The 26,688-nt window shown below is 58.4% G+C and overlaps 3 protein-coding genes across 12 annotated transcripts in view; all 3 read right to left on the bottom strand.

The window, feature by feature from the left end:
- The window catches only part of IPO13 (importin 13), a 30,961-nt gene extending 21,623 nt beyond the window's left edge, over window positions 1–9,338 (bottom strand). Inside the window, exon 1 of one of the 3 annotated variants that reach the window (XR_008508536.1) lies at window positions 9,201–9,338. Coding sequence is in view for 2 of the 3 variants with exons in the window: in XM_036388056.2 (XP_036243949.1) it covers window positions 9,201–9,266 (66 nt within the window). In the remaining variant the exon portion in view is untranslated. The remainder of the gene's footprint in view (window positions 1–9,200) is intronic. The other 2 variants (XM_036388056.2, XM_036388057.2) reach the window with 2 other exon arrangements.
- Window positions 9,339–9,734: 396 nt separating this feature from the next.
- Window positions 9,735–21,528, bottom strand: ARTN (artemin). 2 transcript variants are annotated; one of them, XM_036388066.2, is made up of 4 exons: window positions 21,447–21,528; window positions 11,739–11,809; window positions 11,379–11,568; window positions 9,735–11,009 (listed from the first exon to the last, which is right to left on the bottom strand). In XM_036388066.2, exons 2-4 carry the CDS (start codon window positions 11,802–11,804, stop codon window positions 10,573–10,575), a joined length of 693 nt encoding a protein of 230 aa, XP_036243959.1. In that variant the 5' UTR covers window positions 11,805–11,809; window positions 21,447–21,528; the 3' UTR covers window positions 9,735–10,572. The 2 variants fall into 2 exon arrangements, with proteins under 2 accessions (XP_036243959.1, XP_036243960.1); XM_036388067.1 differs by lacking the exon at window positions 21,447–21,528 and adding an exon at window positions 15,743–15,825.
- Window positions 18,841–26,688, bottom strand: part of ST3GAL3 (ST3 beta-galactoside alpha-2,3-sialyltransferase 3) — a 175,177-nt gene continuing 167,329 nt past the window's right edge. For all 7 annotated transcript variants that reach the window (XM_036388060.2, XM_036388061.2, XM_036388058.2 and 4 more), the window contains one exon: window positions 18,841–23,017. In XM_036388060.2, the coding sequence (XP_036243953.1) occupies window positions 22,928–23,017 (90 nt within the window). In that variant the 3' untranslated portion in view covers window positions 18,841–22,927. The remainder of the gene's footprint in view (window positions 23,018–26,688) is intronic.

Raw genomic sequence — 26,688 nt, 5'->3', positions numbered from 1 at the left:
GGATGGAGCCCAGCGCCCAGGCTGCCCTGCACAGCCCCCCTCCCCAGGGCAGCCCCTGTTAGCTGGCCTCCCTCTTCCCATTCTCAGTGAAGTGAGAGTGATCTGGCAGCAGAAGAGGACCTGCAAAGCATCCTTCCCCTCCTCTCATGCTTCACTCTAGAAATGTCTTTTCGTTAGTCATTTCCCATCTTCACCCTCACACATGCTGAGTCTGCCTGCTTCCCTGTTAATGTGCCACCACTGGGGTGGGCACAGGACCCTTCTACCACATGAGGACTGTAAGGGATGTGGCTGCAGCACTCCTGCCTTCCACTCACACCTGCTCTCTGAAAGGTGCTGTGGTCCACAGCTTGCATCCATGAGCCCATGGAATGCAAGAGCCACTGCAGATCTTTGTTGTCAGGTTATGCAGAGTCCTGAAAATCCACAGTCACTAAATTCAGGGCTTAGTCTCTCCATTAAGTGCCTTCAAATATTCCCAAGCCCACCCAGTTACAGCTGACCAAGAGATTTGGCATCCAGCCCTGCCTCTGCCACCGCTTTCTGTGACAGTCCAGTGCTGCTTAGTCCATCTCTCCATATAGAGAAGGGAAACATCACTTACCTGCTCCTGCAGCTTTGTGAGATCTAGTTACTGCTTTGCATAGCTCAGATCCACATGAACAGCTTCACACAGGCTACAAGGCTTTATTTGCAGAGGAATATTATACAGATATGAAGCCCAACCTTAATTAGCTACTTATCCTGAGTGGGTACAGCCAGCAACCAGTGATGTCCTCGCACAAGGAGGGGAAGAATAACTATCCCTTGCCTGAGCTCCATCTTCCAGCAGTAAGGATTACTGCCCAGCACAGCACATTTCATTTCAGATTGCTGACTGCATACACCAGGAGCAAAGAAAATCCATGGCACCTGTCAGGCAATCAGGCACCCATCACACCCCACCAGCAAATCAGAGGATGACTGCAGCAGGTGCAGAGGATTTTTTTGTGTCCCCACCCTGGCTCCAGGTCTCAAATAGCCTCCCCCCCTCCTCCTCTAAAAAAGTTCTATGAAATTCTTGCAGTTCTTGTACCCAGGAGAGGATTTAAACCCTATTTTTAAGCATGCAGAACTGGCAGCTTGGGGCATAGGAACAAGCTTCCCAAGCAAGTGCTTGTGCCTCCTGCTGCTTCCCAGTGTGAGACCGAGGAGCAGGACAATATGGCAGGGACTTTACAGAGACGGCATTGCCTGGGCCATAATTTGAATCACTGCTGTTCAAGACTCTGTGATGGGGGAAAATGAGGATAACCTCTTTGTAAGAAAAATCTTTGTAAGAAAGAGGTTATGAAGTACATTGCAGGAGATGGAGTCAGCCAGCATGGGCTGCAGAGGGACAGCATCTGACCCACTAAAACACCTACCCTGACACAGAAAAGGTTAACCCTACATAAGCAGGACATGGGAGAGAGAAATCTGTCCCAACAGAGCAAGCCAAGGGGAGACCACGAGCCCTCAGTAGTTAGCCAAACCTTTGCTCTGTTCCCAGTTATCTTGGACTTGGATGCAGGAAGCATCACTCAGCTGCTGGGGCAGAGGTAAGCACTGTCATCCTCTCCAAGCAAAGCAACAATTTACTTCACTATAGAGCAGCAGCTGCAGATGTGCTAAAAGCTCAGCCACTCCTGGGGGTAGGAACCTGGCTCCTACCCCTGCTGTTGTGCTAAGGACTGAGTCATCCTGCAGCAGGGCTGGAGCTGGAGCTCCCAACCATTACCAGCTCAGTCTCTTACTCCCATCAGAGCTTGCTGCTTATTTTTCTTCCCAAATAAATCTCACTTGAGATTCCCAGAACGGTGACAGCCCACTCTTTCTCTTCCCTCTTGCTGGGCACTGTCACAAGGTGAAACGAGCAGTGCCCTCTGCATGCTCCCTAGCCCAGCACCCTTCCCCACTTCTTCCCAGCCTCTACTTTTACACCTCCATACACTTCCTAATGAATTTATTTCTTCTATTCTGAATGGTGCTACCTGCTTAGAAAATTGTGGGGAGGAAAAAATCCCTATGCATCATATATTACAAGCACAATGTGTACACAGGAGCCCTAACCTCTAAACCTGCACAAGCTTTGTAAAACACAGACCTCACCATGTGTGCAGGATGGACCTGGCCCACAGCATTGGATTCCTGACCCACAAACTCCCCAGCTGCTCTCCTGTGCTGGCCACAGAGCTGCTGCATGCCAGTCTCACATCAGGGAAACTGCCAGGCAAAGCATGGCACTGTGCACACTCCAGGCACACCACAGTGAGCCCCAGGAGCAATGAACCTGCAGGGCAAGACTTGCACAGCAGCACGAGTGACTGGGACCGTGGCAGGGCAGCAGAGCAGGGGTTGGCAAACATAGTCTGCCTGCTGGGAAGCAGCTGAGGGCTCATCCTCCTCTGGCTGGGGCTGCCAGTGCTGCTGGCTAAGGCCTGATCCTGCCAACAGGATCTGCTTCAAGCCAGCAGCCGCTGGTGCTGCCATGTGATCATCCAACTGAATGGAGAGGAGCGAGCAACCAGGAAAAGCCCAACATGAAGCTGAGATGCAAGCAGGTGCACACACACATCCTGCACACACCTCCAGCACACAGCCCTGTCAGAGATTCCAGCCGTGGCTATGCTAAAAAATCCCTGCTGCTGCATTGTAACAATGGCAAAGAGGGAGCACTGTCATACTGCTCCCCTCAACACTTGTGCTGGGGAGATGTCACTACCCCTGCATTAAGAGCAACAGTGAGCAGCTGGGATGCGAGACCCCTTCCCAGGCAGGGCCGGCTTTCCAGATATGTGGACAGCTCTTCACCACCATCCCAGCATCTTGCCTGCATCCCTCACATTCCACCCTGTGCACCATCCCCACCATCACCAGTGAGCTCTCTGGAGAGGCGTCCACACCCAGCAACACCAGCTCAGAGCCCTGCTCCTCCTGCAGGGAGTCTCTGGGGAGGTCTCCAGCAAAGGCCCCCAAGGACATGCTGGAGCCTCCACCATGGGTGAGAAGGTGAGTGGCAAGATGAAAAAATCTACCAACTACACAAAGCAATTCAGAGGATGGAAGCAAAATTCATGCTGAGAGCTCAAGCTACAAGCTGTTGGAAGTCAGATGAATATTCTGGAAAAAAGCATGCACTCACTATCTCAGCCCCCTTTTGCAAGCACTCTGCCTGGGAGGGGATCAGTTGTGGTGGCTCCTGAAAAAAGCATGGCTATTCCTGCCTGCATGCAGGACACCAGGTGGAAAGGAAAGGCAGCATGTGCACCAGGGCTAGCAGCAGCACACCCCATCCAGTACTCTGCACAACATGGGAGACCCTTCCAGAGGACCTCCTAGGCTGGGCATAAATACTGGGACCATCCTGAGCTCAAAGCAGCAGAAGAAGCCCCTGGGAGCAGACAAGGTTCTCTCCCTGACCTACCATGCACATCAGCTGAGTACCATCCTCTGCTGGGAGCATGGGGCAGGGGACTGCAAGACCCCATGTCCTGCAGAAGGGCACGTGAACACCTCAGCATGCTCCTCCTCAGCAAGGAGATACTGCCCTCATGCCAGACCAGGCACCAGCATCGGCTGTGCTGGACTTTAGTCTGACCCCTCTGGCCAGCACCCTGGGGCCCATTAGGAAGCACTGGAGATGACAAGGGGAACTCATTAGCGCCAAGAGGGAGAAGCAGAAGGCATGAAATCGGGTGACATCTAACAGGGAGGCTTTGTGCATTCCAATTGGAACGGGTGGCTGACACCAGACCTGCCTTCTCCGCAATTAGACCTGTAATGTGAGAGCTGGTAAACAGCCTGGCTGTCAGCTATGCCCTTTGGCCGGGGAAGGAGCCTTCTCCAACATCAGCTCTGCTTGGCTGAAAATAATTCTAGCTTATTACGATGGCTCTTCCCTGCTCTAAAAAGCTGTGACCAAAGCCTCAGTCAGGATTTAGTCGCTGGAGAAACATCAGCCCCTCAAGTAAGCTGCTCTGGTGCAGGGCAGCCTGCCCAAAAGACACGGGTCAGAGATCCCATGCTGGTTCCTTTGTCAGGTGGAATGGGAGCAGTCCAAGGAGAGTAACAGGCAAGCAGAGGCATCTGATCTTAGGCTGCATCCAGGTAGAGCAAGAGAAGAGGATCTGCTACAAGCCCAGAGCCTCCAGCTCTCACCCTTCAGAGCTTCTGCAGGAGCCCAGTGCCAGCAAGCTGTCTCCCTCACTGCACTGCGTAAATACATTATCATGGGGTACCCTGCAGAGAGGTGTTGTGTCCATGCCGTTATGGGGTGACAAGACGAGCCTCAGACACGTGGCTCTGACCCCAGAGCAGGAGCGTGCTGCCTCCTGTTCTTGGGGGCTCCATGGGGAGACAGCTGCCCTCCAAGGGCCAGTCTGCTTGAGCACACAGAGCTGACAGCAGGTACAGCTCTGAGCGAGGTCTGCATCGCAGCTGGAGAAACAGAAAGCTGCAGAATATATTCCTGCTCTGCTCCTCGTAGCGTGCCCACAGCCACGGCATGGCGGGGGCAGTGGTGGCCACGGCCCCTTGGCACCCCCAGCCTCCTTCAGCAGGACCCCCGGGATGTGCCCGCTGCCGTCTCTCCCTGTCCTTTCTACTTGAACGCACTCGCAGCGTCAGTGCTCCAGGCCTGCAGCAGCAGCACAGCCATTACCCTGGCTCTGCCAAGCGAAGGGAACATCATCCCTGCCTCCCCTGCCTGCAGCAGCTGGCCCCCCCGGCCCCAGTGGGGCAGGCTCAGCAGCCAGCACCCCGGGAAGGCGGCAGCCTGCCCACAATAGCAAATGGATGCAAAATAAAGCTGGGTGTGTGCCGCCAGGCACGCTGCTCCTGTTCAAGGACCCACATTTTGCCAGCAGTCCAAAAGAAAAGGGTTTTTCTCCCCTCTCCTAATAAAAGATGCTGCCACTCTGAAGCCCCTCTTTGAGCCCAGCTTGCCCACACCAAGTCCTCAGCTGTCCAGAAGAGGCTGCAGCCTTAACACAGCTCAGCAGCTTTGGCATCACTCGCACTGCTTCACTGCCATCAGCCCTCTGCAGAGCACAGCGTGGTCCCCAGCAGGGACAGGGGCTGTGGGACACACGTGCACTCCCAGCCAGAGTGGGCAGGGGCCTGGAAATGCAAAGGGTGAGTAGGACCAGAGAGAAACCCTGGAGATGCAAAGCCCAGGATGAGTCACAAGGGTGAGCCAAACACCCCTGACCACTATCCCTTCTTTCTACCCAATACTTCCATGATGGAGTACACAAGCAACTTAAGAGAGGAATTTCTGCTGGAGCCCAGGCACCAATCCCATCCATTCCTGCACCATAATACATCACAGCTGAGATGAGGCACCAGTGATGGCCCTAGTGGAGCTCAGACCAGCACTGGACAACAAGATGCTGCCCTCTCATCCCATCACCACCACACCATGGGAAAGAGCCATTTGTTCAGCCAAGGTTGGCTCTGGCTGGAATCTGCTTCTGCAAGAACATTTGCTTAAACATGTAAGAAGGTGACTCCCTGCTTTCCCCAGTTCTGGAGGAATCTCTCCTCCTCAGGCCCCCAGCTTACCATCCCCAGTGTGGCTGCCACATCTCACACATGCAGGTTGCCTCTAAGGCCCCAGTGGTCAATCCACTACCAGAGAGAGGATGCCATTCCCTCACCCTCGAGTATTTGTAATTCTCTTGATCAGGTTTCTGAAGACAGGCAATAGCCTTCCAAAGAAACCAGATGCACTTGATTTCTCCTCCCCATCCTCCTGGGCAGAAGGCAGCCCCAGCAGCTGCCACATCCCCGAGGCTCAGCATCTCGGAGGAGCAGTGATCAAAGCCATCCCTCTCCCATTGCGGGAGGCTCCGGATGTCAGCTCCATGACACCCCGCCTACCCATCCTGCCAGAGAGACTCCGTGCATTCATCAGGCATCTCCAGAGAGGCACACGGCAATCTGGAAGGCCCAGAGATGCCAGACCGCTAATGTGCTAGGGAAAAGACGTCAGCGAATATTACAAACACCCCAGAGGATCAGAGGCAGGACAAGGGAGGAAAGACCTGGAAGGAATTAGACAAAAAAAGAGGGCGAGAGCCTGCACTTGGGAAATTCACGGAGGAATGGCACTGTCTTTTTTCTTATTTCAGAAAGGGCGATACTGCTGAAGCAGATTCAAGAACATGTGAGGAGGGTCTCGCATTCTTCTTCTCCTGTCCAATACTGCAGTATTAAGTGCTGAGGGAAACCAAGATTGCAGGGCACAAGTCCTGCCTGTGCACTGCTCCTCTGAGATGGACAGTGCAGCCTGGACTAAACATCTGCAATCCATCTTCATCACCACCCCAGCACCAGGCTGTCAGTCACACCAGGGACAGCTCCTGGGCACACAAAAGCACACGCAGGTCACAAACCAGATTGCACCATTTAGGCAGTGAAAGGTTGAGCATTCTCACAGCCTGAAGCCCTTGGCTTTCCCAGCCTTCCCTATCCTCCAATCCCTCCAAACACAGCAACAGAACCCCACTCAGCAGCAGATGCAGGGGAAGCAGAGCCAGTCCAGAGCTGCTGGACTCCCAGCACAGCATGGCCATGCCAGCCGGCTCGAGCTGTGCTGAAGCCAGAGCAGCATCTAGGTCAGGCTCAGAAGAAAACAAAAAGCAGACAAGCAGCCCTCAGCTAGGACTGGGGGATGCTGACACAGTAACCCTATCAAAACAGCTCAGCCCCAGTGCAGCCTGCCTCCTTTCCTGTGCCACGGGGGAGCTCCCTATGGAAAAACAAATACAGGGAGAAACTTTCAGATGGCTCCTGAAGTGCAGCACCTGAACCTGGCACCTGTCCACAGGCTTTTAGATCTGTCAGCTGGCCCTGCCTCCAGCACCTGCACCCTCCTGCCTCCCTGAAACCACTGTTCACAGCTGGAGGTGTCTCCCTCTGGCACTGGTTACATACAAACACACCAATGATCCTTTTCAGCTACACAGGCACCCTAGAGCCCTGCAAAACCCCACTGCATAATAAACAACAGTAGGGGTACAAAAGGATTTTCCAGGGACGGAATCTTCCCCATGAAAAGCATGAGAAGAGCGTGACAGGCACAGTCTCAGACTGCCCTAGCTACAACTGCCACACATGATGACTTCCACTGCAGTGGACCTGGAAAGGCTTCAGCCCTCTGATTTATAAGGTAACCAGCTCCTCATGCTGTTCCTAACCCCAGCACTTATCACTGACTGACTCAGAGTGGAGTCAAACCCTGACTTAAATCAGTATTCAGTATTATTAATAGAACCATGCACAAAACCGGCAGGTGGAAGAACCCAGGCCAGTAGGAGCATCAGTCATCTGCCAGCATCACCACTGACAAAGCGGCTCTACCCACCTGCCTCCCACCAACCCTGCTCCCAGCAAAGCCCATCTTTCCTTCACTTTGTACCCCACAGACCTTCCTGGAAAAGACTGACACAGGAAGGCTCTAAGCTGCTGAACCTCTGTGTTTTCTTCTGATCCCACCCTATGCTTCTTCCCCTGTTCAGGGACTGTGCTGCTGCCCCCCACCAGCAGCTCAGAGCCCCACTGCAGTCCACATCTGCACCTTCAGAGGACACCACTGAGATGGCAAAGCCTGCAGAGATCAGGAGAGGCAGAGGCAGGCTGGGGGAGGGGAGATGAAGCATCCTGGAGGGCATCTCTGCCTCCTCCCAGGCATTGGGAGACTAAATCCCGAGCAGCTTGGCAAGAATGAGCTGCCTCTCGGCACAGCCGCACCTCACACAGCCGGCGCCGGGTGCCCCCACCCTGGCACTGCCCACCCTTCCCGGGCAAGTGTGCGCCTCATTGTTGGTGCAAACAAAGGAGCGGTTTGTGCCTGATGAAAAGAAAGGGAGTCAGAGGCAAAATCATCCAGCAGCCCTGGATGGATGCAGATTAAGCTGCAGAAGGTTGTATGAACGTAGCATTTTCCAGACATCAGTTAATCCCCCGGCTGTGCTCTGTCTCCATCTCCCTGGAAGAGGTGGGCTGTGTCTCACCTGCAGCCACAAAGGCAACCAGCACCCAGTGACAAACCTGACATCCCTGACCTGACATCTCCTGTGAGGCCAGGCAACATACTGGGGAGGGACGGGTGTGAAAAGCTTTCAGAAGTGGGTTACTGGTGGGCTCGGCAGGACTGCACTAACCATGGGACAAGATGATCTGAGAGGTCTTTTCCAAGCTAAATGATTCCATGATTCTATGTGCCCACCAGTACGCCCATGAGTACTGCTTTGGCAAGGATCTCAGTCTATTCTTATAGAGGAAAAATGAGGACACTGGGATTCCCACTAACTGTCTGAGGACCAAGCTATGGATGTCTGCTGGATGTCTGGCTACAGGGTAAGTGGAAGTGATGCACTTGCTGTTTGCCCTTCAGGGATGCATCCTCTGCTGCCCTGCCCCCATCACCTCCAAGGTGACTAAGGGAGGTTTTTGCCCAGCTGCCCTTCCGGTGTGCTCACTGAGGTGCCCTGTTTAGTCTCTGTGATGAACCCCAGGTCCCACATCAGCTGCTCAGAGCTCATCCCAACAGCAGTGTGATGCCAGCAGGCCTTGGTTTGCCGTGGCCATTCCCTGGATCCCAGATTTCAGCAATCAGCCTCACTCCTGTTGCCCTGCAGATACTTTGAAAGACCTTGAGCTTCAGCAGGAGCAAAGGAGCTGGATTCCTGGTTTAGAAAGGTATCAGTGGGCCATCCATAAGCTGGAGGCTTTTCCCAACCATAATACCCAGTAATTCCCAGCACCTGGCAAAAGTTCCTTCCTTCCCTGCCTAATGGAGACACTGATAATGGGCTTCACGTTGATGCAGCTGGTTCAGCAGCCAGGACCATACCCGTGGGCTCTCCCTGCCCAGCGCTGCAGCTGGCGACCTAGAGGACGCCAGTCAGAAACACAACCCCTCCCTCCTGCTCCCATTCCTGCCACATCATTTTCCCTCCCGGGCCGCCCCGGCGGCTCCCCCTGCAGCCCCGTGTCCGGACCCCACCAGCGGCAGGGCGGGCAGGCACAGGGGACGCCGCCCTCGCCGGGCCCGGCACCGCCGAGCAGGTGCCCCCCCGCTCCCCGAGCCGCATCCCCCGCAGCGCCGCCAGCATCCCGCCGCCGGGCCCCCCCGCCCCGCCACGGCCACCCGTGGGCCGGCGCCGTTCGCTCACCTTCTCCACGTTCTCCACGGTGAAGTCGAGGCCCTGCGGCGGCGGCGCCTCCGCCCTCCGCTCCATGGCTGCGGCGGCGCTCAGGAGGCGGCGGCGGGCGGGCGACAGCGGCGGCGCACGGGCAGCCGCATCGCGGCGGGACCCGCCTCCCGCCCCGACGGGGGCGGCGGCACCGGGGCGGCGCGGCTCGGCGCGGCGGTCGGGCCGGGAGGCGCCCGCGGGACTCCCCGAGCAGCCCCGGCGCCCCGCTCCGCTTCTCCCCGGCCCCGCCTCGCCTCTCCCCGCGGCCCCGCAGGCGCGGCCGGGCAGCCCAGGACCTGCCGCAGAGCCGCGCCGCACGCCGGGAGCGGTAGTCCCGGCCCAGGCGCGTCCCCTGCCGGGCACCGCGCACCGGCACCGCGCACCGGCAGCGCTCCCCGAGCGGGGCGGGCAGTGCCGGCCGGAGCCGGCTGCCACCTCAGGGACAGCCTCCCGCTGCCACCTCAGCGACAGCCCCGTCCCCGTCCCCATCACGGGCACACGCAGGGGTTGGACGCGCAGCCCATCGCTTTATTGCTACAGGAAAAGGCGACTGTACAAAAATAGAGTTTATCCCTCAAATTTTACAAATAATAGAAAAAGGGTGCGGGGTGCACGGGGCGCTGCCCAGGGCTTCAGTGCAGCGCTGGGGTTAAATTACACCCGGCCGCTGGGGGCCCAAAGTCATAAATAGGAGCTGCCGCTCGAGAACAATAAATAAATAATTTAGAGTAATAAATAGTTTAGTGCCACAGCACCACGGAGCAGCGTGGGGACCCTGCCACTACCCTGGGAACCAGGCAGGGGTGGGGGTCCCAGTGGGTGTCTAGGAATGAACACCCTGCAGAATACTAGGGTCTGCTGCTGGTCCGGGTGCAGACCCCCCACTCCACTCTGGTGCAAATTGGCCCCACTGCATCCCTGCCCTCAGGGACACCCCTCCCCTGCACCACTGACCCCAGGGTGCCCGAGGGGACAGGGAGGTTTTGCCCCCTCTGAAGCCTGGGTGATGCTTGGCCTCTGGAGCACAGGTGCAGGAGTGCTGCTGATGGACACTGGGCTGGCAGACCCTTGGGAGTGGTGGGGATGGTCCATACTCTCTTCAGCTCGTCTCCCAGGGCTGAGCCAGGACCCCATGTAGCCGCTGGCACCAGCTGCTTGGCACTGAGCAGGAGCGGGCTTGGCCACCCACACCCCAGTCATGACTCCATCTCACCTCGGTTCTTTGTGGCCACGTAACAACAGGGGCACCGGCCTCTGCTAAACCCTTGTTCTGAGCCACAGTGCCACCGCATGTGGCAAGCTGGAGTCTGTCGGCATGTGTCGAGCTGGGGCCAAGCCAGCGGCCCCCTCCTCAGCCAATACAGCTGCACTCAGCTGCTGAGAGCTTCTCCACTGTCTGCCATGTGTTCTCCACATCCATGAAGGAGACGGCCTCATAGCGGGTGGGTCGGCAGCAGGGGTGGCTGAGGACGCGCTCCTGCGGCCCCGGGGTGATGACCTGCTGCCGCAGCAGGCTGCCCAGCGTCAGGTCGTAGTTGCTGCGTGCCCGGTGGCAGGACCCGCTGCAGTACTTGAAGAGCACGATCTCGTCCGAGTTGAAGCCCAGACCCAGGTCACGCACCTTCACCATCAGGTTGCGGATGTGGCAGTTTCGCCCGCGGGTGCGCCGTGTGGGTTTCCCCCCCACCTTTCTGGCTTTGTTGGTACCTGGTGGTGAGCGCTCAGCACGCAGCAGCAGGTCCTCCGCCAGCTCTGCGGTGCCTGGGCTACCTGTTGTCGCGTTGTCCCCTGCACATGGAGGAGATGGCGCTGTCGTGACCTATGCTGCACCCATCGCCCTCCTTCTGAGCCCGCGGGTCCCCGCTGTGACCTACGGATCCCTCCTGATCAGCCACCATGGCAATGGCTGGTGCCTGAGAGGGTGTGCAGGTGGGAAGATACTTCCAGCCAAGAATCTTCTCATCTTCTCATTTCTAGGGCTCTGCCACATGCCCAGCATGAAGCTCAGGGCCCCATGTGTTGAGATCCCCTCCACCCAGCCCCAAAGTGCAGCCACAGCCCCACATGGGCTGGGGCTTCCCACAGTAGCTCCCAACCTGCCCATGCCCCACACACAGGACCACCATGCCCAGGCTGGGGAACTGTCCCAAAACGCACCGTACAGCTGGCTCCAGGCAGCAGCAAGGGGTGCCTCCACAGTGTCCTCCCCAGACAGGCTGGCAGTGGCCGTGCCCTGTGGCGTGGGGGCTGCGTCCAGCGTCTCGTTGCAGTGTGGCGTTCGCAGGGTGCCTGTGGCCAGCCCAGCCAGCAGTGACAGGATGGCAAAGAACCCCCACAGTGTCCCCTCCTGCAATGAATCACGGCACAGCAGGGTCAGCCCTGACCAGGGTTCATTCCCCACACCAGGAATGAGGCTCTCCCCACAGGGTTCATTCCCCACACCAGGAATGAGCTGGGAATGGGTGGGGATGGGGTCATGTAGTCCTGGCCATGTCAGCCAGACAGACCTGGGCTCACCTTGGGCTGCAGGTGCGTGGCAGGTCCTGCAGGCCTTCGCTCTGGTGGCCCCTGTCGCTGGTCCATGCTAGCTGCAAGTACAGAGGCTGGGGTCAGTGCCCACACAGGGTGGGTATAAAGCTGGCTGGGTGGGAGTTGGCACATGCCTCCCTGCCCTGGCCAAGCCTGCCACCCCCTCCCTCACCCCCCAGAATGTCACAACACCTCCTGTACCCTGTTCATGGCCCACCCCTACCCCTCTCCTCTCCTGGCACAGCCAGGCATCCTCACCACACTGAACACCCCTTCCAAGAGATTGGGCAGCTTGGGCAACCCAGCCTTTGTACAACACGTCTCCTCAGGGGCCATGCAGCCATGTCCTCGTGTGAACAGCCTGGGATGCCAGGCTGGGCTGTGAGGCAGTGGCTGGGCTGGGAGTGCTGTACGGGGGGGGGCCCTTTCCCATGGCCCTTCCCTGGGAATGTTTTTCTTGCTCACAGTGGGAGCCTGACCTTGGAAACTCCAAATCCATTAGCAAAGGGTCCTTGGGTGCAGCCACCCCTTGGCCCTGTGCTGGTTCCCCAGGCTGCTGCCTGCGCCAAGCTGGGACACACACCCCCTGAGCAGCCTGGATGAGTGGGACTGCAAGGGGCAGGATGCTCAGGCAGGTCCTGTGGGGACACAGCAGGGTACGGAGCACCACGCTGAGCTCACTGTAGTCATTCCCCCCAACACCACAGCTTGGCATCCACTGCCCTGACACACAGAAAGGCACTGCATCCCTGCTGTGCATGGTCCCAGAGGAGCAGCAAGCACGGTCTCAGGGGAGTGATGTTTCCCAGGAGGTGCTGCGGCAACTCCCGTTTGCAGCCACATCTTTGCCTCCTTCCTCAGCTCCCACCTGTGGTGCAGGGGTGCCCCAGTGTCCAAAGCTAGGATACTCTGGCTTTGAAGGGCTTTAGAAGTGGTTCCAAAAGGGGTTGTAGTTTCCTTGTCCCATCTGCTGCATATCCTATCTCTCAAGGGGACTGTCCCCTTGGAGCTTAGTGGCATTCTGCATTCAAGAGTTCCTCCATCCCCTCTATGACTTCGGCTTTGCCCCAGCATGTCCCAGTTGCTTCCATGGCAAAGGAAGCAATAGGGGATGGAGACATGCTGAGGAGAGTGCTCCTGACCAAAAAAAAGTGAAAGCACATACCTGGGCACTGCTGGGACAAGAAGAAAACATAATTTCTTCCAGTCTCTCTAACATCTCAGGGGATGGTCCCCAAATCCCAATTGTGCAATCTGATGCCACCCTGCACTGGCCACGGGTCTGTAGTGGGCGCTGCCAGGCCCATGTGTCCCCTCCGGGGGCCGTGCACCAGGCGGGATGCGCCCCCGCTGCCGGCAGGGCTCGCACTGTCCCCCCGGCCGCACCAGCCGCCACAGCCTGGGCAAACACAGCCCACGCTGCCCTTCGCTCCCGTGGCGGCCCGTGGCCCCGCGCCAGCCGCTGCCGCCAGGTCATGGATTTCCCAGGCCGGAGGGGCCAGGCGAGGGTCCCTGCGCCCTGCTGGAAAGGGACGGACTCCCCGGTCCTCGCTTCCGCGGCGAGGAGCCAGCCCTGCTGCGGCCCCTCGTTTCCAGCATCCCGGCGGGACGGGACGGGACGGGACGGGACGGGACGGGACGGATCAGCCGGTGCAATTCAGGCTTCTCCCGTCCGGCGGCAGCACGGCCCCGGACTCTGCAGCGGCAGCGCTGCCGGCGGGGCGCCGAACGAGGGCAGCCTCCCTTCGCCATCGGGAGCCCCAGCGCCGAAGCGACGGACTAACACAAGCAGCGCCTCCTCAGACTCGGGGCCCCGTCCACGGGGCAGCTCCTCGAGCGCGCAGGACCGCAGCCCACGCTGGCCCCGCTCGGCATCTGCTTTCGCCCAGCGCGGGCAGGGCTGAGCCCAGCAACTGGGCACCCACGGCGGTGCCAGACCTGCACACTCCCCAGCAGACCCGCATGTCCTGTACGGGGAAATCTGGCTGGATCTTCCCCAGACACGGCTGCCAGAGCCCTGCCGGGCGACTCATAGACACAGGAGGGTTTTTCCCCAGGGTCGGAACCGAGCTCATCCATGTGAGCACCTGTCTGGACCCTCCGCCACATATGTCCCCTGCCCGGGGCTAAACAACAGCAATTGTTGGTGCAATCCCTGAGCAAGCCACCTCACACTCACTGGTGCAGAGCCCGGCGAGAGCCCCGCTGCCCGCCCTGTGCACGGGGCGCTGGGAGAGTATGTCCCATGTCCCATGGCTGCCCCAGGCCCCCGGGGGAGGCACAGACACTCTCGAAGTGCATCCGCACGGGCCCAGCGGCTGCCCCAGGCCCGCGGTGTCTCCGCTCTCGGAGTAGCTGTGGCAGCCCTGCAGCCGCGGGCCCCACCTGGAAGCGCGGGGGGATGCCCAGAGACCCCTTCGGACACCTGCGGGCACCGGCGGAGGCCCTGCATCCCTTCGGGCTGACCGTGGCAGAAGAAGTGATGGGTCAGAAATCAACCCCGCGTATGAGGACTCAGACACGCGGGACACACGGCAGAGACCAAACTCGGCCCCAACTCAGGGACAGCAGAGCCGGGGAGCACAGGGTTCCCCCGCCCCTTGCCTCTCGCCTGCCCACCGCCCGGGGCGCACACCTGTCCGACGTGCCCAACGGGCCGGGCGGGAGCCCAGGGAAGAGGCGGGCGAGTCCGTCCCCGGGCCCCTCGGGCGCCCGCAGCGGGGTGCCGCCTCTCCCCGCCCCGGCAGGGAGCCCCGGCCCCGCCGCGGCCCCCAGCGCTTCCCGCCGCCGGGTCGGGCTCGGCACCCCGGTAGCCGAAATAGGAGGACTTGCCCGGGGGCGGCCCGAGACTCCTCACCGGCCCGCGAATATTGCCGGGAGGTGGGCGGCGAAGCGGGTTCCCCTCGTCCCCCCCGTAGTCCCGGTACGAGCCTCCGCCGAGACTCGGGGCCGCCGGCAGGCTGGGGCGGGCGCTGTCGCCCGCCACCCCGGCCCGCACTCACCGTGCCCGCGGTGGGGACCATCCCCCGGGCCGCCGCTGCCCCGCATCGCCTCCGCTCCCCGCCGCCCCCCGCCGCCCGCCGCCGCTGCGCCGGGGCGGGGCGCTGGCGGGGGCCGGCGCTGCCCCGCCGGCACCGACTCCCGCCGCTGCTCCCGGTGCCGCTCCCGCTGCGTCTCGGGGTGCGGTGGCGGCGGCGTCAGGCGGACGCGCAGTGCGGGGCACCGGCGGCTCCATCCCGCTCCCGTCGTGGCTGCCGGTGTCAAATTCCAGCCGCCGTCACCTGACCGGCGGGGCGGGCACCGGCCCCGGGACCCCGACTCACACTGGCACCAGGATACCAACCGGCGCCCCGATCCGCACGTAGTGGCACCGGGACTCCGACCCGCACGGGCGCCTGGACCGCACCGGGATCAGGAGGGCACCGGAATCCCATCAGCGCAGGAGCCGCAGCCCAACCCGCTTCAGCACCGGCTCTCGCCGTGATCCGCAACGCCTCCGAGCTCCCGCGGAAACTCGCACCCCGCCGGGAACAGCACCGGGACCCCCGGAGGCACCCGACCCCCGCTACCGCCACCTGTCCGTCGGCCGACCCCCGGGCAGGCAGACCCGCAGCCTGGACGGACGGACGCCCCGTGATCGGTGCTTCCTGCCCCGACAGCGCGACCACAGCGCAACCCGGACGGACACACGGACACGCTCGGGAAAGGGTTCAGCCCTTCCCGGAGCGCTCCGGGAGCAGAGCCCCGCGGGGGACCCCCTGCACACGTGGGGATCCGGCGGGGATGGGCTGTCGGGCAGGGTCAGGGCTATCCCGGCAGCTCCCGGCAGCGGCGGGGCCGGCCCGCGTCCCAAGCATCCCGAGCTGACTCGGGGCACCGGTGTGCCTGCCGCTCGTGTCCGGCCGCGCCGGAGGAGGAGTCCGGCCTCCCGCCCGCCCGCGCTCCGCGCCAGGGTCCTTCTGGGCTGGGCCGCCCGCCACCGGGCTCCTTACCTCTGCCGCCGCCCTGCCTCCCTCCGCCGGGGCCGCCGCTGGCCCCGGGGACATGGGGGCCGGCTGGCGAGTCGAGCCGAGCCCGTGCGAGTCCTTACGTCACCGCCCGGGGCCCTCCGCGTCCATCCCGGGGCTCTCGAGTGCTCCTTGCGAACGTGCCAAATCCCGGGGCCGCCTCCGCTCGGCCCCGCTTCACACGTGCTCCCCTGGCCGGAGCCGATCTCCGGGACGCGCCCCGGGCCAGGCGAGCCCCCCGGGTCCGGCCCTCATGGCTGCGGGCTCCGAGGGCGCCCGGGCGGGCTGCGCGCCCCGCTACGCCGCCGGCCGTGTCACCTGCCCCGGCGGCGCTCCGCCGCCTCGGCGCTACTCCCGGGGCTTATGCAACTCCCCGGCTGGAGCGGGGCCAGCGGCTCGGTCGCCGGCTGTGCCACGGCTGCACGCCCAGGTCGCTCCGACCCCGGGCCACCCGCGTGGCTTTAACCTCCTTCCCGCCGCCCGGCAGCCCGGGCCCCGCGGTCCCGCGGAAGGGTCGGGTGGCCGCTCCGGCAGCCACCTGCGGAGCCGTCGCCTCGCCTGCTCTCATCTCCTCGGATTATCCGGAGCGGGGGTGACAACTCCCGCGTCCTCCTGCGACATCACCTGCCAGGGAGTGTGCGGGCACAGGCGGCGCCCACTAAGCCGTCCCTGCCACCGCGAGCAGGGACAGCGGAGGTGGCACGCGGCCCGGAGCTGCTGCTTCACCTGCCCTGGAGCGGCACCGTGCGGCCCCGGCTCCCCCCTTTCACCCCCACTCCTGTCCTGGCACAAGCATCTTGACCTGGTCTGTGCCTCTGGGTGGCTCCCTGACTGCTAGTGGCACTGGTGGGAGCACGGGCTCTGCCGTGGGACTGCTGCCTTACGGCCTGGGGCTGCTCCCATCTGAGATGTCCTCACGGGCGTTGGAGTCTGTGCCCATGGATGCCTTGGTCCAGCAGAGTTTTGGAGGCCCTGGTGCATCCCTGGGGTAGAGAAACAGCTGGGAGCGAGTGACAGGGAACAGGTTCCTCTGCTTTGCAGGGCTACAGACTAATGCAGCTGCCTGCTTGGAAAATTTCAATGTGAGTGGCATATCCTGTTCCAGGTTGCCTGGCTGTCCCCATGGAGCTGGGTCTGGCCACAGCCTTGCCCATAGTAGGGAAGCTGCCCAGGACGATAGGGCTGCCAATGAAGGGAAGGGCTGCCTCCCCCACTGATAACCCTCAGGGCTCAGAGACAGCCTCGGGTGCTGGCTCAGCAGAGGGGTTAGCCCATCCCCTCCCACCTTGCCTAGGTTGGGCAGGTCGTCTTGTCCTCCAGGACACAGCCAGGAAGTCCTGAGGATGTGATGCTGGTTGTATGCAGGGGGCTATGTGGGGCATGGCACAGGGTATCCAGGGCACCCATACAGGTGAGCCCAGTGTGCCCAGTCATGTAGAAGGGGTGGTTGTGCAAAGCCTGGCCTCTGTCCTCTTCCAGGTGTGCCCACTTCGAGGCTGCTATCCCAGACACCTGGAGGCACTGGCTCCCTCCTCTGCCCTTCCTTCTTGTCCTGGGAGACATAAGCCTGCAGCTGTTGTCAGCTAATGTCCTACCAGCAGCAGCTCCTCCCTGTCCTCCCACAGCCGTGGTGGCAGGGGATGATATGTCCCAGCTATGTGCCTCAATCCTAGCACTGCTCTCCCCTCTTGGGCTCCCATGAGTACTGGCTCTGCCATGGGGTGTGCTGGGCATGGCTCAGGCTGCACAGGGTACTGGGGTGCAGGGCAGGGTTCCAGCCCCACAGGTCTCTAGACAGAGGGGTGACCTGGTCCCTGACTGCTGCTGGCACTGCCTGGCTTGGTACCTCCCAGGGCACTGCCTGTGCCAGCCCGTGCTCCTGCACCCCTGGGGCTGGGGTGTCACAGGTGCCTTGTCTGGTCTGGAATAAGCCCTGCTGAGCCGAGCCAGGACCTGCTGTGACATCTGTCCCTAAAGGTGCCACCCTTGCGAGTGGCAGGAGGGGGTGATGCAGACCAGCCAGATGGCAGGACTGAGCACGTCGTGACTGCTGTCTGAGGCCACGGCTGGGTGTGACAAAACATATGTGGGAGAGAGCTGTGACGCAGGCTGTGTCCCGTCTCAGCAGTGACGCGGCTCCTTCAGGGATATCTCTGAACAAGTCTCCTTGTCTCAGCTGACCTGAACGTCCTCATGTGCCCTGGTCCCAGGCTCTGTGCTCTTTTCTTCCTCCACCCTCTCACGGCCAGGACAGGGCATGGGCCATCCCTGGGGCTGGCTCAGCCAGATGGCAGTGGTGATCCTGTTCTTTAAATGCTAGGAAAAGAGGAGGGATGGAAGGAGGATTTGAGCTGCTCCAGCATCTCCCTGAATCCTGCAACCATGCATCAGGGAGGGCTGGGCAGTGGCTTCTCTGTTGCCTCATTGGTGCTAGTAACAACCCACCCCTTGTTTGGAAGCTGGGAGGTCTGGCAGACCAGTCACCCACCTGGAATTAGCCTTCCCATGCCTCCAAGCAATGGAACTGTCTCCAACATATCCTGTGGCTCTGGGAGCCTGGTGGCATCACCAGGGCTTGCCTAAGGAGTTACACTCTTCCAGCTGGGACTTGGCAGGTATGAGAGCTGGACACAGCCTCGGTCCCTGGCTTCCTAAACCATTTCCTTTTCCAGGACACTGTGGTGAGAAGGTCACTTGGCTGGACACCTGCCTTTGTCAGGGCCACACCCAGCCCGATTGCTACTGTGACCCTTGGCAGGAAGACATCCTGCTGGCAGGGAGTCCCCAGGAGAGCAGCCATAGTCACAGGCAGGACAAGCTCTGATGCCTGTGCCTTCCAACATTAAATGAACCCAACCCAAAATCCCCTCTCCTACCCCTCAAAGTCACCTGCAAGGAGGAGCATGGACCTCTCCCGTCCCCAGCACCAGGCCAGTGGCATTGGCCAGCTGCAGCTCCTGGCAGCTGGATTACTGTTCCAGAGGAGTCAGCAGTGAAACCAGGCAGGGGACAGCCCAACCAGGGGAATCCCTCTGCCTCCCATAAAAAAGGCCCAAGGCAGCAGAAGAAAGAGGCCAGCCAAGCTTGTTTGATAGCTTTATTGCTTCTGTGATATGACTGAATTGATGTGACATAAGCCGGCTTGGAGGAGCCTGCAAGACTCTTACCCTCCCTGCCTAGAGGGAAAATTAAAAAAAAATGCAGAAACTAAAACTAATTTTAAAAACTCATTGAGTTCTTGCATCTTGGCTTGGTACAGTACCGGCAAATGCACTGGCCCTTTCGAGACCCTGTGCAGGCTGTGCAAGGAGCCAGAGCCCAGAGGGGCTGGGCTGTGGCCCCAAAGAAGCTCCTGCACTGAAGGACACGTCTCTAATACTGCGAGTGACACACACTTGGACCAAGAGCACACGCTGTGCTGGTGCCCATGGAGCTCAGCATGGTGGCTGCCTCCCTGCCAAACACTCTGGAAGCCCCTGCCCGTGTCCAGTTCTGCCCGTACCCAACCCAACTGTGCCCATCTGACACAGATGGCCCTGTCCTGACACCTTCCCCTGCTCCCAGCAGTGCTCACACTGAGGGGTGGCACAGCATGGCCAGGCTGGGCCTCTCCACTTCTCCCTCCAAGGAAGGAGACACTGGAAGCCCAGAGATACTCGGATGAGGAATGCTGGGCTGGATCCCACTGCTGCCTCATGCTACCTGGCCATGGTGCTTACCTTTGGCACGTGTGAGCTCGAGGCCATAGCATGGCCAGGCCTAACAGGGTGAGCTGGTGGTGGGATCCCAATTCCAGTGTGGTGGGCACTGACAGAAATGCACAAGCAGCTCATGGTGTGGTCAGCACAGCATCAGCAGCAGCTCTCCAGCACCTCCTGTCCTCCAGAGCAGCACATGCAGGCTGCCCTGCAGCTGCCCAGACCTGCTCTCTGCACTAGCTGGAGCAAAACCCACAGTGGTCACTGGCCCCTGATGTCCCTGTGTTTCCCTGGGCTGTCTCTAGGCAGTTCCCTGCCACCCGAGTGGCCTTTCTGCACCGCAGCGCATCAGAGGCACCAGGCAACCCCGCTCTATATTTAGGCTGTGGAGAATTCCCCTGGGCTCTCCCTTCCGATCTGACAAGGTGAGTCACTGTGAGGGAGAGGCCAAGACTCACATCCGTCCCACTGACCCTGCTCTGACCCGTGCGCCGCTCCGAGCTGCCGGGACTGCGGCGTCTCAAGGGCGGGAGGTGGCTGCAGGTGCACCTGGGGAGGCAGCCAAAAGAACAGCACTCAGGAGCAAAACCCAGTGCCGTGCACTGCTCCTGGAGCTGGAGCCCCATCACCTGGCCATGGGCTGCTCTGTGGTGTCAGTGAGCCAGAGGAGAGTCTTGGTCCCCAAAACGCTCTTTCCTTCTGCATGCAGGTGGTCCTGACCCACCACAGTCACTCTGGACCTTGCGCTCATCTATTCCACTTGGACTCTTCTGCCTGGAGACCTTTGTCAAGGTGGGCAGAAGGGCTTTGAGTCACCTCCCTGGTCTGTAGGGTCAACTTCCCATCAGGACCTGTTCATGCCTGTGATGGAGAGCTGGGATGACAGGGAAGGCTGAGCAGTGGCCATGCTGTGTCCTTGGACCTGGAGCCAGTGAGTTGGAAGATAAAAGTGCCCTGGAGTTTTGTAGTGTTCAATAAAGCAATTGAACAATCCTCTGTGGGGGTCCCAGCAGAGACACCAAAGGCTCTTCCCTCCTCCTTCCAGATGCAGCTGCCCACTCTGCCATCTCAGCTCACTGCAGCCCATGGATGCAGCCCTAGGGCTCTCATGGCAGCTGGTTAAAGCACCAAGACTGAGAGAGTGGGTGTCAACCCTTCCCCAGCCACAGCCTCAGCCAGACCCAGACCAAGCACTCCCCCTGCCAGCATGGCTGGGACTCAACAGAAGATGGTCCCAAGTCCAGGCTGACACCCAGGAACTGCTGCAAAGGGAGGGTTGCCTGGTGAGAACCATGGAAATTCAGTCCCATGGAATTCTCAAGAAGGACAAACAAATTGGGAGATACTTAAAAGGAATATCTGCCACGGCATATGCTCAAAAACCTGCTGCAAACCTCACAGAGCATCCTGAAAGGAGGCATGTCCCTGGGAGGCCAGAGCAGTGGGGACGGGACATGGGAAGGGTAAAGGCAAGGAGAGCCTCCCAGCATGCCTTCTGCAGCCCAGAAGCAGTAGGAACTTTGAGCTGCTCCCAGATGACAAGGGAAACAGCAGCCACAACAAGAAGCTGGGCAGGACTTCCCCTGAGCAAGCTCCTTGGCTACAGGCACAGCAGGCAGGAGAGGCTCCTGAGGGAGGCATCCCACACCAATATCTGTAAGCAGCACTCAGTGCCATGTCCTGGGAGCTGCCTCTGCCTGCAGCCTGGTCTCAAACCATTCTGTACTGTTTGCTGGTCTGCCCCACACCTGGGTCACTGCCTGCCCCTCCTGCACACCCCCTTGGGGGTCTCAGGTCCAAAGCCACAATCCCTGCAATCAGCAGGTGCAGAGCTGGTCTAGGGGAGCCCTGCTCTGAGCATTCCTTGCCCATGCCAGGGTCATGCTCCCTTCACTCCAGAGCAAGGCAGACTGCAATCCTTGGGCCATGACAGACACAGTGTCAGGACCATGAGCCCAACCCACATCCCTCTGGGATCCCCCTCCACTCACCCCAGCACCAGCTGGCTGTGTGCCAGTGCCTTGACACCCAGGTACTGAGACAGTGCCTGTGGGTGCACTCCAGCCTGCTCCAGGCCAGGAGAGCACAGGAGCCACTTTCCACATGGAACTGCTCATTCCCTTGGCAACCTCCCTTCTGCCCATGCTCTTCAGGTGGATGAGACCACCCTGCTGCCCTCGCACTTGGCCATGTTGATCAGTTTATTCCAGCTCCTCTGAAATACGTATACAAATCAAATGTGCAAATAGTGCATCTTGGGACCAAGAGGGCAAAGGAAGGACGTGCTCCTGAGAGCAGGAGGAGCAGCAGTGCTAGAGCAGCACAGGAGGAGCTTGGAAATGGAGTGAGCAGGGGCCGAGCAGAGGGTGAGAGTTCCCATCAGGTTCCATCATCATTGAGGTCACACGTCGCTTAAATAGGGAACATGATTGAGTCTGGAACGTAAAACAAACATCTTCCGCAGTCTGCTCTCAAACTGTAAAGCTTGAGATCTCTGCTCAAGATCTGACCTCCTTCCAAAGAATAAATTACTCCCCTCCCACACAAAACCAAAGCGAGATGCTGTCCAGAAACAGTGACACAAGTCTGCACGGACTCTTCAGGGGCCCTGCACAGCAGGCACAAACCAAGAGGCCTGAAAGCCTTCAGCACAACAGGGCAGGCTCCTCTGCATCGTGACAGGCAGGAAGGTGGGGAGGTCTGCTGTAGGCAGAGAAAGCCACTGGCTCCCTGCTCCACCTTGGGGTCAGGGCAGAGGCAGAGCAAATGGCTATGGAAAACACAGCCAAGTCAGTGGCTGCTGTTGCTGCCTCTGTGGAGGATGTGAGGAAAAATGCAGAAAAACAAACCCATGCTCATCTCCATCCAGAAGCTCCAAGTGGAGAATGAGAGGAAGCCATTATTCTCCCTTTGAATTGTAGCAGCACCAATGACACCGAAGTTTTGGATGGATTTGTTTTCCTGGGGAAAGGTCAGAGGCTGGTGACAATGCAGATGGAGCATGAAGAGGCCAGGTTTTTCACAGGGCTGTGCGCAAGCAGACTTTGTCTTGTACCTTGGTATTTCTAGTATGGTTCCAGCAGAGTCTTTTAAAAAATAATACTTTGTACATTCAGGCTTTGCTGCCTCGGGGCAGCATCACCTCCCATTTGGCACTAATCATTGTATTCACAAACCTCTCTTCTCTCTCCTGAGTCTTTCCTGTCTAATTCAGGATGCAGAAGATCTGTCTGCGATGCAGAGTTCAAGAACTGTCCACTCAGCCCCTTGCCCACCTCCTGCCAGCTCTAGGCCTGGAGGTGGGAGATGTAACCCTCGTGCAGACTGGCAATGCAAGAGGGTCTTCCCAGAGCACCTGGGCATCTCTGTGTGTCTTCAGTGAGGTGGGATTCTTGCAGGGGGCTGCCAGTGCCTGCTCCCAGAGCTGCAGCGTGTCTTCTTCTCCTCCCTTGGACGCAGGAGCTGCAGCCACTCAAATCCCACTGGTTAGGTCAGTGATGACTCTGGCTTTCACCAGCTTTCTCAGAAATTCCTTCTCCCGCTGGATGTTGTGCGTCCAGGACTGGAAGAAAATGAGAGAGACAGGAGGTCAGCAACTACCTTGGCCAAGCATGCTCCTGTCCCTCATGCTTGGGAGACTGGCAAGGACACAGATCCTGTTGTAGATCAGAACAGCCCTTGCACACCAAGGACCTTCTTTTATGTAATGCTGACACAGTGTACCTAAGGTAGAAAATTTCCCTGTGGGCTAGGGGATGTTTTTTGGCATGGTGAGATCTGGGCAGTCCAGGCCCCTTGGGCAGACATGCCCTCACAAACTACTGCACACAGGAGTCCAACAGCACAGCACTGGCGATGATCTATGGCAGGGAACAGAGCTGGCAGAGGACACAATGGCAGGACATGTACCCATCACACACAGCACCCTGCCAGGCCATGGCGGTGCATGGGGGTGCATGTAGCTGAAACACCCCAAGACCATCCCCATCAAAGCCAGCTCTTGCTTCTGCTAGCTCTGTCAAGAGGAAATCACATGCTAAAGGTTACACTAATACAATGTGAAGGGTGAAATGGCAGGCACTTCAGAGCAGTGATTGCCATAGCTGGTGTCAGCCCTCCCAGATGTGTTCCTTGCAGCAGGCTTGAGCTGGGATCACAGCATCTGCCATCACTCACCTCTGCTGGGACTATTGAAGCACTTCATGAACGCAGGAAGTGGTTTGTCACACCCTGGAGCCCAAGGCAGAACAGGAAAAAGCAACTTTCCCCAAAATCTCCCAACAGGACAAGAATTCCTTACATGATTTTGACACAGTGCTCTGGTCAGCAGGTAATCTGAGCTCTAAATACAATCTGGACCATGACAAAATCACTCTACAGGAGCCTCCTTGAAATGGCCTCAAACCAACAGAGCATCAGCCCCATGAGCCCACTGAGGGTACTCTGTTATGGGTATCGAAATCCAGTTTACCCACTTCCAAACCATGGGCACCTGCCTGCAAGGCACTGGTTGTATCCGTCATGCACAGTGTGCATGTGGCTCTCCTGTCATCCTGCTTATCCTGCCCTGTCCTGTCTGGGACAAGCAGCTCTCAGCCATGACTGCTGTGTGGCACTGACAGCCCCAGGCATGACATGCACACAGTGGGCTGACAAGAGATTCAAGGTCCCTCTCTAGATCTCCAGCACGTTTTGGAAATAACTTTCTTGCTGCTACTGCACCTTTACAAGCCACTTCCATCCCCTCAGTGCACAGGAATGACAACAGTTAAAGCTGCTAAAGAAACTTCAGGCAGGTAAATGAGGTCTTTGACTTCCTCTGCTTCCAGTGAGTCTGTTACCTGAACACTGGAAAGGCTACACCACTACAGGGAACAGGACCACACATGGAGAACTGTGTTGGTGCTCTTTGGGACTCTGGAAATGCATAAGGCCCTATCTCTAAACTGAAAAGGTACTGCCCTGAAACAACTCAAGGCATGGCTTCAGCTAATGCAAAAACAGAAACTGACAAGTGGCACTAGGAATAAGGGTTACAAAGGCTTGTAAAAGGAAAAAAGCATCAGTTCCAGAAAGCAGCAGTGGGAACGATGGTGGCACAGAGAGAGCTGGGAGAGCAGGGCTGAGTGTTGGAGCCAGAGAGCCAGAATCCCTCAATGTGCTGGAAACAGTTCCACATGTGGCATGTCAGCTGGGGGCCCTGGGCTTGGCCCCTGCCATGCAGCAGTGTCACTTGTGCCAGCACAGCCCCTTGCTGGGAAGGCTCAGCCTGAGTGTGTGGGTGAGCTCCTGCCCACAGGCAGCAGCACTGCCTGCAGGCACAGAGGCCACGCTGGGACACCAGGGCTCAGTGCATTCACTTGCATCTGGCTGGGATGGTTGTTGAAACCTGCCTGGAGCACCAGGAGCCTGATACCTCATAGCACAACCTGAGCCCTCCTCCATGCCTTTCAGCCTCATCACACAGTCTGAGAAGCCAACTGGTTTTGGCCAGGACAACCGTTCGTGTTTGTGTTTTTTGTAAGATGAAATGGGGAACAGCCACTTGTAGGCAAACTCAAACCACCTAAAATTCCACCTCAGGCCATGTGCAAGTGCCTTATCTGATGGCAGAAGGAAATCTGCTTTGTGAAAAGTACAAGTGGAGCAGGAATTTAAGTTCAGTAGGTAGATAACAAAACTTTGGGTGACACAATTGCAGTCTCTCACATTACAGCTAGGTCTGGCTCCAGCACTCACTGCAAAGTTGCTGGCAACACCTACCAACCTGTGGCTGTTCAGCACCCAGGCTGCTTTGTACCCCAGGCACTGCCACTAACTCCTTTTTACAAGCAGTCACACAAAAGGCCATTCAGCCTCCCACCTGATCCATGGATTTAGTGATGTCCACATCAGTACTCTCTAATGTCTTGTGGCTAATGTAAGCCCACAGAGGAAGAGGTTCCCTCGTGAGAACACGCTTTCATCCCTCCCAAAGAGCACTGTCAGGGCACTCAGTGCAGTGCTGCTCCCCCATGAGCAGCACGGGCAGGAGGGATGAGGCATGTCTCCAACACCAGCTCCGGTTACTGATTACCCAGAGGGACTCACTCATCCCACTGACAGACTGAGCTGATCAGACTGAGGAAGCTGCATTCCAGCACCAGCAGTGGGGACAAGAGCCAGAGCAGTTTTCTCAAAACTGACAGGAAAGCAGGCACCTCAGTCCCACTGCTCTGACAGGAAAAGGCAACAAAATACACCCTAAACCCCAGAAGGTTTCAGGGTGTATACACCTCAAATAGAACCATGGGTATACACCTTAAACAGCAAACACTGCCAGCAGAAAACTCCAGCTCTTTTCTTGTCAATCTGCACCTCAAAGACAGTGATGGAGCAGTTTGGAGCATTTACTGTCACCTCCACCTTCCTGTCCCTGCACATTGCCACCGCTGCTACAACCTGGCAGACTGGCTCTGCCCTCTCTCCTCTGCTGCTCGCATCCAATGCAGCTTCCACTTGTGGAATCAAACAGGCTGCTTGCTTGAGCCCATGGTTGGAGCAATGAACTTTGAGAGTTACAACAGGAACATCCCAGGAGGCTCCAGACCCCTTCTTGTTCTCCAGGGATCAGGCTGGGATTTCCTGTGCTTTGGGTCTGTCTCTGAGTAGTGGACATTTCCTTTTTCCAGTGGAGAGCAAAGCAGAGGGAGCAGAGTTATTCTGCCAGTGCTGTTATGGCTGTTTATCCCAGGGAGGTGGCAGTGGCTCTCTGAGTGCTTGGTCACAGTTATTAGATGAAAATTTATCATCAGTTAAAGCCACCTTTCAGGGTTATGCAAATGCAGCAGCCCCAAACCACCTATCCTTTTTATCTTGACAATTCCACAAAGAAGCACAAAACATCATCTGTCGCTTCAAGAAAAGCCAAGTAGAATATTTTAAGCCTAAGCAAATGTTTCAGAGACAAACCCAGGAGGAAGGTAAGCTCCCTGTCTGTAATCAATTACAGTCGGAGAATGCCTCAGCTTCAGACCACATTAGTCTTATCAAGCATGCTGCAATTTAAATACAGGAACACTAAATTAGAGAGAGTGAGTCAATGAGGAATGCATTCAAGAAAAACAGCAAGTTGTAGAGAAGGAGTTTTTCTTCTGTTACATCTCTGTATTTCTGCATGTCAGCAGCACTTCTCCACAAAAACCTGCACAGAAACCAGAGCAGAGCAAGAAGTGCTACTTCACTGGCAACAGT

Source organism: Molothrus ater, chromosome 9 (assembly GCF_012460135.2).
Source record: "Molothrus ater isolate BHLD 08-10-18 breed brown headed cowbird chromosome 9, BPBGC_Mater_1.1, whole genome shotgun sequence".
Lineage (NCBI taxonomy): Eukaryota > Metazoa > Chordata > Aves > Passeriformes > Icteridae > Molothrus > Molothrus ater.
This window is presented reverse-complemented; position numbering and strand designations above follow the sequence as displayed.